The sequence below is a fragment of the Falco rusticolus genome, chromosome 7 (genome assembly GCF_015220075.1).
Source record: "Falco rusticolus isolate bFalRus1 chromosome 7, bFalRus1.pri, whole genome shotgun sequence".
NCBI classification, from domain to species: Eukaryota; Metazoa; Chordata; class Aves; order Falconiformes; family Falconidae; genus Falco; species Falco rusticolus.
In genome coordinates this window covers 23,460,011-23,473,322 of record NC_051193.1, presented here as the reverse complement: position 1 = coordinate 23,473,322, position 13,312 = coordinate 23,460,011, and the positions used below count along the sequence as shown (strand labels likewise).

At 40.8% G+C, this 13,312-nt stretch overlaps 1 protein-coding gene across 5 annotated transcripts in view; it reads left to right on the top strand.

The window, feature by feature from the left end:
- The window catches only part of SCAPER (S-phase cyclin A associated protein in the ER), a 165,846-nt gene that overhangs the window by 149,287 nt on the left and 3,247 nt on the right, over positions 1 to 13,312 (top strand). For 4 of the 5 annotated variants that reach the window (XM_037393734.1, XM_037393735.1, XM_037393737.1 and 1 more), the window contains one exon: positions 11,456 to 11,647. In XM_037393734.1, the coding sequence (XP_037249631.1) occupies positions 11,456 to 11,647 (192 nt within the window). The remainder of the gene's footprint in view (positions 1 to 11,455; positions 11,648 to 13,312) is intronic. The other variant, XM_037393738.1, reaches the window with a different exon arrangement.

Genomic DNA, 13,312 nt, shown 5'->3' with positions numbered 1-13,312 from the left:
TGGTAGGCACAGTCCTGAAAGGATTGTGAAAGTTAGAACTCATTCCCAGCACAAAGCAGGCATGGTAGATAGTCCCCAAGAAAGGCTTCACCCTGAGATTGTCTTTTCCCTTTTTTGTTAAATGATTGGTTTATAGTTAGATTTTCTTACTTTTTAGCTTTTTGTTTTCCCATGTGGCAAAGTCTTACTTCTGTCACAAAATAGCAGTACATTTCGTTATTATGCAGTAAGTATATATCACATATATTTGTCTTATCTATGTATGTGACACATATAATAATGATGGTTACATGTAGCGCTAGGTTGTAAGGGACACTTAGGAAGTGGCTTTAGATTAAAAGTTCCCTTCTGTAGGGAAATTCCTTTGTGCTTTTGACAGTGTATACTGGAGTTTCAGTATGTGGCTAGTTTCCGCTGGTGTGAAAGTGAAGAAAAATCCCCACCTTTTAAAATGGAAAAATTCTGAAAATTAGAAGTTGACAGGAAAACTTGGTAGAGCAGTTATAAAAATAGATGTAGAGTTTCCATATGGGTTGTTTACTAGAGGCCATCATTCACCTTTCATTATTTATGTTGCTTTTGGGGCTGTGGAGTGACTGGAACAATTTTGATCTGGTAGGTGGGGTTTTTGGAAATGCAGCACAAGTAAAGATGCAGGAATTGGTAGTTATTGTGTAGTTAATGTCCATATTTCTAAGTAAGTAGTATCTGAAATTACTTAATTCTGATTTTGTTAGTTTCTTTTCAGAGGAGGGATTTTTAGGAGTGATGGATTTAATGTTGAGGTTGTGGGTTTATTTTCTTCAAATCTTAAAAACTATCACCAAAAACCACTAGTCTTTTAAAGCTTTATAGGTTTGAACAAAAAAATATGCCTGGTAAATTTTGTGGAAGAGCTGATTTCAGCGAGTGATCCATGTGAAGTTGTAGTCTTGACTGCCATTCGGGAGCATCGCAGTGTGCGAACAAAAAAATCCCCATAGGATTAAACTCACCCAGTTAAAACGGAGTACATTAAAGCAGACCTGTAACAAATGCTTTTCCTCGATGACCCGTGCGTACCCGGAGCACATGAAGTCACCGAAGGGACGGGTGTCCCACCGGTGGTGGCACCGTGGGGCAGGCAGGGGGCACCTCTTGCTGCCGGGGCGGGCACCGGTGCCCCGGGCTACCAGGGGAGCTGGGTCTGGCTTAAGAATGATCGATGGCAACACACATAAAACGCAGCAGAAGCGTGTAGGCCTGCACGTGTCATGCATCACATCTTAATTGTATTTCTAACATTCCCAAATGCATCCCCTAATTATTTTTTTTCTTAAATAATAGGGTGTGGGGAATAGAATTTAATATGAGCGAAGGCTTGATGCCCAGTGGAGTGTTCAGTTTCAGGTCGTGGTGGCTGGGAGATTCCTGTCGGGGGGGAAGGGGCGCGTGTGGGAATTATACGAGAAGTGAAGCCCTTGGGTGTCCCTTAAAACCGAGAACACGGACGAATAAACCTGGCGCCCAGTGCCACGGAAGCCAGCGCTTCCAGCACCCTCAGAACGCGGCGCAGCTCGGGCTAGGGCCCGGCGGGCGAGCGGCGGGCAGGCGGCCCCGGAGCGCCGGCCGCGGCCTGTGCCCGGGCGGGAGGGGCGGAGCGGCCCGCTGGGCCCCGCGGAGGCCCGGCCACCCGGGGGGCGCTCAGCACCGCCCCGCTAAGGGGCCGCCCCCGCCCCGCTAACGGGCTGGCACCGCCGGGAGCACACGGCGTCGGCGGGGCCCGGGGAGCTGCTGCCGCCCGCGGGGCCCCCGCCCGGCCCCGCCCGTGGGCCGCGCCTGCTGCCCGGCCGCGCCCCGCTGCTGCGGGCGCTGGGGGGGGTGCGCGGGGGGTGGGCTGGCCGCCCGGGGGGGCCGCTGGGCTGCGGGAGGCCGGGGCGGTGCGGGGCCCGTGCGGGGGCAGGGCGCAGGGAAGCCCGGCACGGGAGCGCTGCGGGCACGTCGGCCGCCCCCCGCACAGGGCAGCGCGGCTCCCCTCGGGGCGGCCCGGCTCCCTGCTCTGCCTGGAGCTCGGCCTCGGCCGGCCCTGCAGCGCGTCCCGCGGCTCGGCGTCCGCAGCCCTCAGGCGCGGTCAGACACTCACACCCGGCAATTCACCTGGGGGCCAGAAGGGAAAAGGATCTAGTGAGCAGATGCAAAGGCTGTGCAGCTGGCCTAGGGTAGGGCTGGGGAGAGTGGCAAGAAGAGCTTGCTTTCCAAGAGGGAAAATCCTCAGGCACAAAAAGATTTTACGTGGTTTAGACTGTAGTATCGTAATTTTTCACACCTTCCAGGATTTTGACCCATACTCGCTGTGTTGCCGTGGAGGATGGCAGAAGCCTCTGCCAGTAGTTGGCTGATTCTGTCGACTAAGACCCTGTTTCTTTTCTAGCCTTTAAATCAAGAATTCTTCGTGCACATCAGGTGTTTCATCTGTGTAAGTACGCAGAGAGCTGTGCCCAGGGCAGCAGCTTAAATTCGCAGGTAGAGTGTTACCAAAGCTGAAGATGTTATCTCAGTGTGAAGGTGAATCTTCAAACGCAGAGCAGGGCTGCAGGGGCTGATCCTAATCGTGTCAGTGTTGAGAATAACGCCTCAGGATCTGAGACGTGGCATGATGGGGGGTTTATTTGAGTTTGCAGAATACATGATTCCTTCATATGATTGATGTATAATAATATTCTCTGATGAAAAATTATTAGGCCAACACTTAAACATGTAAATGTCCTGTTAACGTTATTTTGGAAGCTGTGAAGCTTACCATTTTCTAGAAAGCGATGATACCCAGCAATTTAACAAGGTACATAAGTGTATGATTAAGCATGAGAGCAACCTCATGTTTAAACATTTATTTTTTATGTTAATATGTTAAATGTTGAAATGCTATCATTTTTAAAGTTAGGCTTTTCCTTAATACCTTTTCTAGTTTGGGCATTAGATTACTGTTTTATCCTGTAGCCTGGGCATGCGTTAAATTCACAAGTAGCCTCAATCCATATTAGAATTGTTTCCATTCTCCTTTCATCACAGTCTAATGCAGCTTATCTTTTACAGTATCTGTTTAATATTACTTATTTATTGCTGACTTTATATATATGTACTTCATTTGTTATCTTGTAACTAAGGTGACTTGTTAGTTGTCTTGTTATCTTGTAACTTGGGTGACATTTTTTCCAAGAGCTTTGTACACAGAACTTCTTTATCTGGATTTCCTTTCGACTTTCGACACATTTTTTACATCTTCACTGCATCACTGTGTTTGTATTTGTCACTGTCCTATCCTCAGTGCTTAAATGGCTTAGGATGATTACACAGAAAGTGCACAGGTAATTTTTTCTTTGTTATGTATACACAGAACACAACTGAATCTGCGTGCTTAAACCATAGACTAGCTCTAAAAGGACAATGCTCATAATGTGGTTTATAGGAAGACTAACTTTTTCTGAACTCTGTTATCTAAAAGCTTCCATGTGATGTTAAAAAAATAAACACTGGAATTTTTCAAATAGGCAAAATTCTTATTTTGAAATTTGAATGTCGCATTCTGGAGCACTGTTTTTGCATGGAAATGGTGCTCTGATTCCTGATAAATCTAAGTAGGAATTTAGAACATTCCTTGCACAGAGCCTTGCCAATAGTGGAGTTTGCAAAATGGAAAGAAAAGAGCTTGACCTTAAAACAGAAGAGCGTAAGTGGTGACATATTCTGCTGATTAAATACTAGCGGTATGAGATCTGTTTATATAGAAGCAAAGAAATAATGCAGATCTAACTTTGAAGAGAAACTCTGGACTACTAATATAAAGACTTATTTCTTTTTCAAAGTTATAAATAACCTGACATCAAACAAAAGGATTCAGCTGTTTGATGGAATACTGTAGTTCCAGAGATTAGATGAAGAGTTCCTGTTCAATGAAGTTATTATTCGTTTGTACAGATTAGAATTGGCATTTATATAAATGATAAATAGAAAAGAAACATTAATAGTTCCCATACCGACAGTACAGTTTTAAGATCCAAATGTTTATAATGGCCACGTTCAAGTTTGGACCCCTAGGTCATACAAGATACTACAAGAGGCAAGGACTGCCCCTTAGAGAACCATTAGCTTTTTAGTCTGACTTATTCTAAGAAAATTGCATCTGAACATGAAATACATTATAGCAGAAGAGCACAGTCAAGTAGGAGAGTACATTTTAAGGCTTCATTTTGTAAAAATAAGAGGAAATTCTATTGAGAAGGTTGTTTTTCTAGGAAGTTAATTCAGCTCACAGTGAGAATCACTGATATTTGTTTCTAAGTACCTATGGAATACATTTCATTTGCAGTTTTTTCTCTCTGTGAGGTGAGGAAGGTTTCACTTCAGGAAGTTTTAAACTTTGCAAAGTTAATATTTAAGTGCATTTTCCTGTATCCATTTTACCTTAATGTCATTTTGTCTCACTTCTGATTGATAAAAGAGCTACAACTTCTCCTGCTTGGTCAGAACTACTGAAAACCACCAGCCTGACTGTGGAGTGCTAAGAATGCGACATTGTTTATCAGGCTTAGTCAGGCAAGAGTGGAGCACTGAAACAACTTCTGAGGTTTTGTTCAGATCTTGACGTTTGGCCTTTTCATGGCTACAGATTTCAGTTCTCTCCTTGGCAATCTTCCTCCTTTCTCTGCTATCTTAAAGCAGCAAGAAGTGATTTTTCTTTTCTTCTGTGGATGAACGAAACTGGTAGGCTACAGAAAGCACCTCAAAGTGACATTATCTGCCTGCTGCAGTGTTGCCAAGCCAGCATCCCTCTGCTGCTGGGGAGGCCTGGCAGAGCATGTGCGGTTCCAGGTGGTCAGATGGTAGCAGAGAGTTGCTGGACATGGTTTCTGCCTCCTTAGTTGGACGTCCCCCTACCTCTGCTGGTCTCATTTATGGTGGCTGTGCCTTCCCTAGCAGTGCCGTTGATGCCAGCGATGCATTTGCTCCGAAAGTTTCTGCATTTTTACATTGCATATTATGGCAGCATAAACCATGACATAATGTTAAGATATAGCAAAAGGAATAGAAACAATAAACAAACAATATGACCAAGTTAACATCTAAAGACATTCATGTTTTTAAATCTTCCAATGTTTTTGTGTAGTTGATTTCTGGAAGGCAGTGTGAGCCGGCAGGCAGAGTAACCACATAGCTGCTGGGGGGGATGCGGGACAGTTTTCAGGCTGCAGTGAGCTTTTCTGATATTTGTCATGTGGAAGGCGCACCTGGACACCTTTGTGTACAAAAGTGTTACTGGTGACTTCAGCGAAGTGTCAGCTTAACAAAAAGGAAGCTTTTGCAAAATCATTGCCTTAATGGTAATGGGAAATTTGTGACAGAGGAAATCGTGGGACCACACAACAGAATGAAAAAAGAACTCAGATAGGTTACAGCATCTGCTGGGAAAAGTACGGTGTTTCTATATGGCAACATTTAAATCATGTCTTCCAGTTATGTTTGCAAAAAGTCTTCAGCAAGTCTTCCGAAAATGAAACAAAAGCAGTGCAAGTACGCGCCCACATTCCTGAGAGAGCCTGGGGCTGGGGGCTCTTGTGTATATGCTGTAGGTCTTCCAGGGGCCAGCACCGGCCATGTCCCCCCAGCCCTGGACTTAAAGGACCCTGGAACAACGGATTGTCGTTGGCAGCATTGACTGCCGTGCCAAAATGGATGGGGTGAATGTCTTGTAGCAAATGCACCATCCTCTTCAGCAACTTCCTTTAACTTCCTAGGGAAGCTGCTTTGATGAGTTAAGATCTTACCCTGCTGTGGGCTGAAACTTGGCCTTGATAACCTGACCAGTGTAACTATATGGAGGAGAACAGCTTCTTGCTAGGCTTAAACCCACTCATTTTCAACCTGGAATACTCTGATGAGTTGGTTTTTTAAAATTACTATTTTGTGGCGGTGCTGGGAAGTAACCTTTGAGGAAATTATTGAACAGAATGGTAAATATTATTATAATTTTAGACACGTGATGGATGTCTTGTACCTTTCTAAATCTTCAGGTAATCTTCAGTAAATGGTATTATAATTGATTCATAGTATTATTCTTTGGTCTCGCTTAGTTTAGTTCACTGAGAACCTGGCTTTCTGAATCAGTTGAATACTTCTCAGTTCTTTCTTTTGCCTTTGCACAGACAAAAAACTTGCTGGTGGCTTTCTGTTCTTCCTGACCAGAAAATTAATTAGCCTCTTTGAAAGATAATTGCAGTGTTTTTGTGGTATATATGGACAGAAATAACTGATGTGAATGATGCCTTTCCAGAGCTGCAAGTGTCCAAGTGAAGCAAAACCTAAATCCATCAGTAGAACGAGACTAAATATTGCTCTAAAAAACAGCACTTCCACTCTGCAGTAATCCTGGACTAACTTTTTGTAGTACACAGGGAATGAAAAAGTTCTTGGTCTGGGACGGAACCATTTGGGGGTTTTTTGTTACTTGTCGCAAAATAGCTGACAATTTTTAACATACACACATGGAACCAGTGGAAGAAAATCTGTGATCATAATCTTTAAATCTCTGGAAGGTTACAGGCAAAGTTTTAAATTCAATCACAGCTTGGAAACAGAAATCTAGATTGTCACCAAAAAATTGCTGCTCTGTAGTTTAAAAAATGTAAATCTTCACAAGGCAGTTTGATTGAACTACTAGTTCTTGAAAACTTAATAGCATCCATCTACATTACATGTCAAATTAGGACATATGAATATATGAATTACATGAATATATGAATTAGCAGTTTGGCTAATATTTTTTCAATATTTTACATACAGTCATTCTTCAGCTTTCTAGCTGACGTTTTGTTTTCCTAAAGAAAATCCTGTTCATTACTTACAAGATGCTTATAAACTCAGTTACCTGATGATGAAGATTTAGTTTCAAAGACCAGAGATTCTTATTTTAATTTTCTTGTAAAACTAACCATTGACTTGGTAAGATTTTACTTTTGATTTGACATGCAACTGCTGTTACATTCTGTGTCATTGCTGTATCATTCAGAAGGTCTGGATTCTTTTAGTTAGGAAGAGTTGTTTACTCTGCTTTGACAAAAATTCATGCGTACACATGTAAAAGTAATTGTAGTTTTCATTCATAATAAAAGGAATATAGAGGAGGATTAAATGAAAGAAAAATACTTGTATATACAGCCAGTAAGTGGAATTAGGAAGTGTTCACCAGAACATCTTGCCCTTGCTGGCTCTCATGCAGAGGTTGCTGCTGTATGCCTGGGGTTATCGCCCTGTCCTTGTGAGCAAGGTGGGGAGTCATGCTTTTATGATTCTTGTTCTTGCAGGATCATGAGAAGGTTATTTTTGGGCCCTTGGACCTTCACAGAAAAATCAAGTGTCCTGCAGCATTCCCTTTGATACCCAGAAGATCATACCCAAGTTATTTGGGTCCATATGGTTTATTAGTTCCTCAGTAAAGGCCTTCAGTCCTGGGGGCATCTCCTTCGCAAGGTGCCAGGAAGCAGTGGCAGGAGAGGAAGGCTGCTGGAGCTGGCCTGTTGGGACTGTGAGGGAAGAACTGCAGGATCAACGATGGGATTATCCTTCCAGCAGTCAGTCACCTCGGGTCTGTAACCAAACACCGTACCTGAGAGAGAGGGGAAGCCTTATCTCCCAGCAAAATTATGAGTTCCCCTCACAACCTTATTAATGTTCCATACCGCAAGGAGCTTTTAGGTTTTTGATTGATTGTCCTTTTTTATTGCCCAAGTGCTGTGTGGCATATTGCTGGCTTTTGTCATTGTAGTCAGTTTTGAAAGGCTGAGTTTTATACTGCTTCAGACTTCCACAGCTCAAAGAATTGCAGCAATCGGCCAAGCAATATGCTATACAGTGAGTGTTGGCCCGAGGAAATTTGAGGAAAAAATGAATTCTGTCTAGATACTTTAGCAGTCGTGAGTCATGCTTTACTAAGTGATCATCTTCAGAAATACCAAGACAGTGGGATCGGGATGGTTATTGCACTTGTGAGTGCAGAGTGCACTTCCCAAAGAGTCACACGGGAGCATGGATTGCCTGCTAGGGCAGAAGAGACTGCCTGACCCTCTGGCTGTTGGAGATTAAGCACATTAGTGGAACCTGCAGAAGGCTATAAACTGGTGGGAGTGACAGAAGATAACTGATGGGCAACCTTGAAAGGTGTTGCTGAGTAAAAAAGTTCCCACAGGTCATCACATCAGTCATTGTTCCGGACAGTCAGCTAGTGTGGCTGCACTAGGCACAGCATGCGTGCTATAGGAAAGCTGGAAATTCACAGAGACCTAGCAGGGAAAAATGTTTTCTTAAAGGTGACTTTAGTAGAGGTTAAAAATAAGCAAAATCGGGTATTATGGTGGCGTATATTGTGCAGCCTTGCCACGTCAGCTTACACGGTGTAGAGGTTGCTTCAGTCCAGCACAGTAAAGCATTTTAAGATGCTCTAGCCTCTCATTTTCAGCAGGCTTTGACACTGAGAGCAGACGGTGCTGTTGGCCAGTGTTTTCTGGCATGCTACTCAGTTCCATCCCCACGCTCTGTAACACGGACTCCACCTCAGAAACGTATCAAGGTCTTGAGTTTGGCTGGGAGCATGAAGAGAAACTTCATTAATTCACCATGAAACAGCATTTCAGAAATGTATTTGCTGTGTCTCTTCGCTGTGCATAGTTTGGGTCTTCAGGGGGTTATTCTAATGTTTACTGTGTTGGGCCAAAAATAAGCTAAGCTAAGCAGGTGCACCTTGTTTGCAATTTATTTAAGCTAAGCACGGGCAGATCCAGTAAAGCTGTATGAATATCTATAAGTTTTAAGAATGAGCAAAATTTTTAAAATGAAATACAGAAAACAAAAGTTGACTGCTCTGGATTAAAAAAAAAATGTAGTTTGTACTAATTTGATAGGTCTGAATTCAGAAAAAGAAAACCGCAAGCAAATATTAATGGAACCTAGGCAAATATCTGAAGTTAAGCAGGTGCTTAAATGCTTGGCTGTACAGAAATACAGTGATTTAATTAGGATCTTGTTATGTTTGACAGGCATATCTGACTTTCAGGCTAGAGAGAGAGCAACAAGAAAAGCTAAATCTAGGTAAATATACCTGGATTCCAGTATGTGGCAGGAGGAAAAGCAAGCTTTCTGTGCTGGATTTCAGTAAGGAGTTTGTACCTTGTATTAGAGCATTTTGTAAGATGAGTATTCCAGGCCTGCAAAAGTCCCTGGGATCATTAAGCCAAGTGACTGTTTTTTGTGTTGGTTTTTTTTTTTAAAAAAAAAAAAAAAAAAAAAAAAGTCAAGATAAGTCTTCCACCATAAAGAAATCATAGGAAAGTTTTAGTTTTTCTTTGTTGATCATCTGCTAAGTCAAGTGCTGGACTTCACTTTCTCCACCAGCTGGCAGCGAAACAAGGAATACATCCTCTGCTAGAGGTTTATTTGTTTGGGTTTTTTTCCAGTAAGGGGTGACTCATGATTATTTTTTTTTCCCAGAGTACATAATATAGTGTATCAGGTTTAGTAGCTGCATTAGTACAATGAGCTGAAATCATTAAATTGATTCCACATGTGATAAATACCAGGTTAAAACAATCCGCAGCCCTTCTATATGCCTTCCTATCTTTAATGTTGATAAAACCATAGCAGTAAAAATGTTGAAAATAAAAATATAATGAAATAATAACTCCATGGAAGCCGTTTGGGTATCTGCACTGTTCGTTTGGCAAGAGTTCACTGATTATCCATGGCATTTTTAGAACAGGTAATGGAAGTGTGAAATGAAAAATTAAAAATCCCAAAAACTTCTTTTCCTCTGCCTATTCATCAAGTGTACAGTGGCCATTAAAAAGAAAGCAAGAGTTCTGTTGTTCTGTCCTGGATCATAAATACAAATTGTAGTTATTTTACTACAGTCACAATTGATTTTAAGTACTTTCCTGACTGTAGAATTCACTATAGAAAAACATGGACTTATATAATAACCTCTCAGGTGAATTTAAAGTACAAACAGTTATCACAAACTGGAAAGGCACCCTCTTGCTTACAGGGTGGTAGCCAGTAGTTAAATTTAGAATCATCCACATGTTTCAGTGATATTTTCCTCAAAACAGTGCCCAAATGTATGCTTAATTGTCTCATAGTTGGCTGTCTTTTAAAAATTCCTCCTGTCTTAAAGGTCATTAAGACATTTCTACCAGCATTTTGAAAGGTTTTCAATGTCTTTTTGGCTGGTGAACTGAAAAAAATGCAAACTACTACTTTGTTGATCTTGTTTTTAATCTCAACTGCATTATCAACTGAGAGTATGCTCTGAAGGTATTGTTAAAAGTGCTTTGAAAACTTGTAAATCCCTGTAATTTATGTTCCTGTGGTCTCAACTGCTTCTTTCTGTCCTTCTGGTTTTAATTTGAATGCAGTCTTGTCTGGGTGTGTACCTGTAAAATTGTGTTTTTCCAAGCACAATTTACAGTCGTGACCCTAAGTTTTACAGTGTTCAAACCTTATAGGAGCTTCCTCCTATGCCGAAAAGCCAACTTTGGGTCAAACAGCTCTTTCATATTATAATTGTTCAATCAAGGTTACTTGGAACAGATCCGATTTTGGCATTTTTTAGTTTATCACAAAGACTTTATAAGAATATCAAGTAAATTGGAAAGGTTCCTTTCCCGGGGACCAGTAATAGCATTGCCTTATTTCTTCAGATGTACACAGTTGTAAACTTAGCCTGCTTCATGACAACAGTCCCATTTATCTAAACAATTCTCCTTTTAGAGTCAATGGCACTGATAGAAACTGAGATAAGAAATACAGATGGGAGGATCTTTCTGAGTCTCTACTTACTGAAACTCCTTGCTGTGCAGCTTACAATCACCTTTTCTTTTTGGTGCCTGAGAATGCGTGGCAGACATCTACCATGAAACAGAGTCCTCTCTAATTGCCAGAGAGCACTCCAGTAAAGGATGATCGAGCTTTGCAAGGGTTTTTACAGTCCTGGTGATCTCTTTCGTGATCCCCCCCCCACCACCACCACTTACTGTGTTTAAATGGCAGGGGTTGGAGGGTTTTGTTTCATAGCTCTAACTTACAGTATTCCTTTCACTATAATTCTTTGTCTTTTGAATGAAGGTATTAAATTAGTCTATTTTATTGTAATCTGCAGATGAATCCCCTTTTCATTTACTTACTGTCTTTTTGGGTGATACAGGAAAAAGAAGTTTCACAACTTTACATTCTTTGTGTTCCCCTGCAATAAAAATAATACTCGCACACTAAAACAGAAGTTGTTTGGACTAAATGTTATAAGCTTTACTTTTAGTATTTACTTCTTTGCTGTGCTCATTTTTTTAGCATGACTTCAACATCCTTGGTGGTTACCAGGAAGAGAAGAACAGATAGATCATGTGTTTTCTTTTTCGTATGTTTGTATTTTCAGATCATTGTACAATCTGGCCGTCACCCCACAGTGCTGCAAAAATTATGCCAGTTGCCTTTCCAGTATTTCAGTGATCCTCGTTTAATCAAAGTGCTCTTCCCTTCACTAATAGCTGCTTGTTACAATAACCCTCAGAACAAGATCATCCTGGAGCAGGAGATGAGTTGTGTTTTACTCGCCACGTTCATTCAGGTAGCTATTGCAGTAATACAACAGTGGTGTGCAGGGTAATGCGACAGTTTTTCTCGCCTTTGCTGTGTATATGGAACTCATTTGACTTAAGTAAAACAAGTAAACAGCTTTGAAGTACTTTAAGGTTCTCTGTAGCTCTTTTCAAACCACAGATTATGCCTGTACTTGAGGCATCTTATAACACGAAAAGGTTACAGAGCAGTTCAGATTCTCGCTATCGCATGCAGAATCCTGTTTTCATTAAAGTTGTTGGATGTGCTAGGAAGATTTGATGCAGATCCTGTTGTTACAAGGTAATTCTTAATATATTTATTTTTTTAAATGTACTGTAAATATAGCATATATGAAATCAGTATATTAATGTATTTACATACAAATGTACAGTTGTATACTGTGTACAATAGATTTACAGTGAGAACTGAACAGAAGTGTATATATTTTATGCAGAAAATACACAGAACATATGTTACCAGTCTAATCTTGCAGTCTTTATTTTTGACAGTAAGCCACTGAGGTCATTAAAAATACTGTTTTGAATAAGGATTTACAGCATTTTTTTCCCCTTTGTCTAAATGTATATGCTGTGCTTTACATATGCCTTATGTTTTCTGTACATTTTACTGAAATTTTTTTCCAATGAATAAATTAAGTTTTCCTAAGTACTCTACTATTAAAAAATAATATGGTTTTAGGACTCTAGTGACTGTATCAGTCACCTGAAAGGTACTGTTGTTAATGCAGAAATGTGTCAAACTTTTTTTTTTTTTCCTACTGCTTTACAGCTAGTCCAGGGGTAGGCTACACGGTTTTGGAAGAGAAGGCACAAGAACTAAGTATTTACTAGAAGTCCTCACACAATATCAAACTTCTGAGTGCAACTGCTTTTTGTCCTTTTAATACTAAAATATTTGCATAGCAGATTAAAAAAAAAAGTTTGGAACTTAGTATTAAAAGAATTTTCCATATAGTAATGAGTTTCTGGTTAAATACAAAGCTATAGTTGATCTTTGATTTCCTTATGGTGAAATGACAGGTTTCAATGTAGAAATCAGTGACAAAAAGTAATTTAAGCATTACGAGTAAATGCAGCAAGTTTAGTTTGTCTTTTTCAGCCAAAAAACGTGAGTGCAGAGGAGAGTGTTCCCTATATGAATAATTAAGGTTAATTTACCTTGATTTCTGTGCTAAAAGCGAGAGAATGGCATTTAAATCCCCAGTAGCTACAGCAAACCCTAAGTATATTTACAAGGGTCAACATTATTAAGTTGATTTCCAATTAGAGGTATATCTCAGATGCCCAGTCTACATGTTCTTGCAGGCTTTTAGAAAAAGTTACGTTAAAATATAGAAGATATTTGTGTGCTGAGAAGAGTCATGTCTTGACTTCACTGGTACTTTAGTATTTTACCCATCTTAAAATCTAATCCCAAGTGTTGCACACACGCACACACACACACGCATGCACACAGAGAACAATTCTGAGAGGAGCTCAGAAATGCTCAGATACCCACACACACAGAAGGGATTTGCTTCTGTACTTTTATTTTGACTTGCTGCTGTCTGTCAAGCAAAGCTCTCATTTGCTTCAGCAGAAGGTTTGGGAAAGACTGTAAAATGTTTCCCCGTGACTAGAAAATGAGATTCTTCCTGTGCCAGGGAATACAA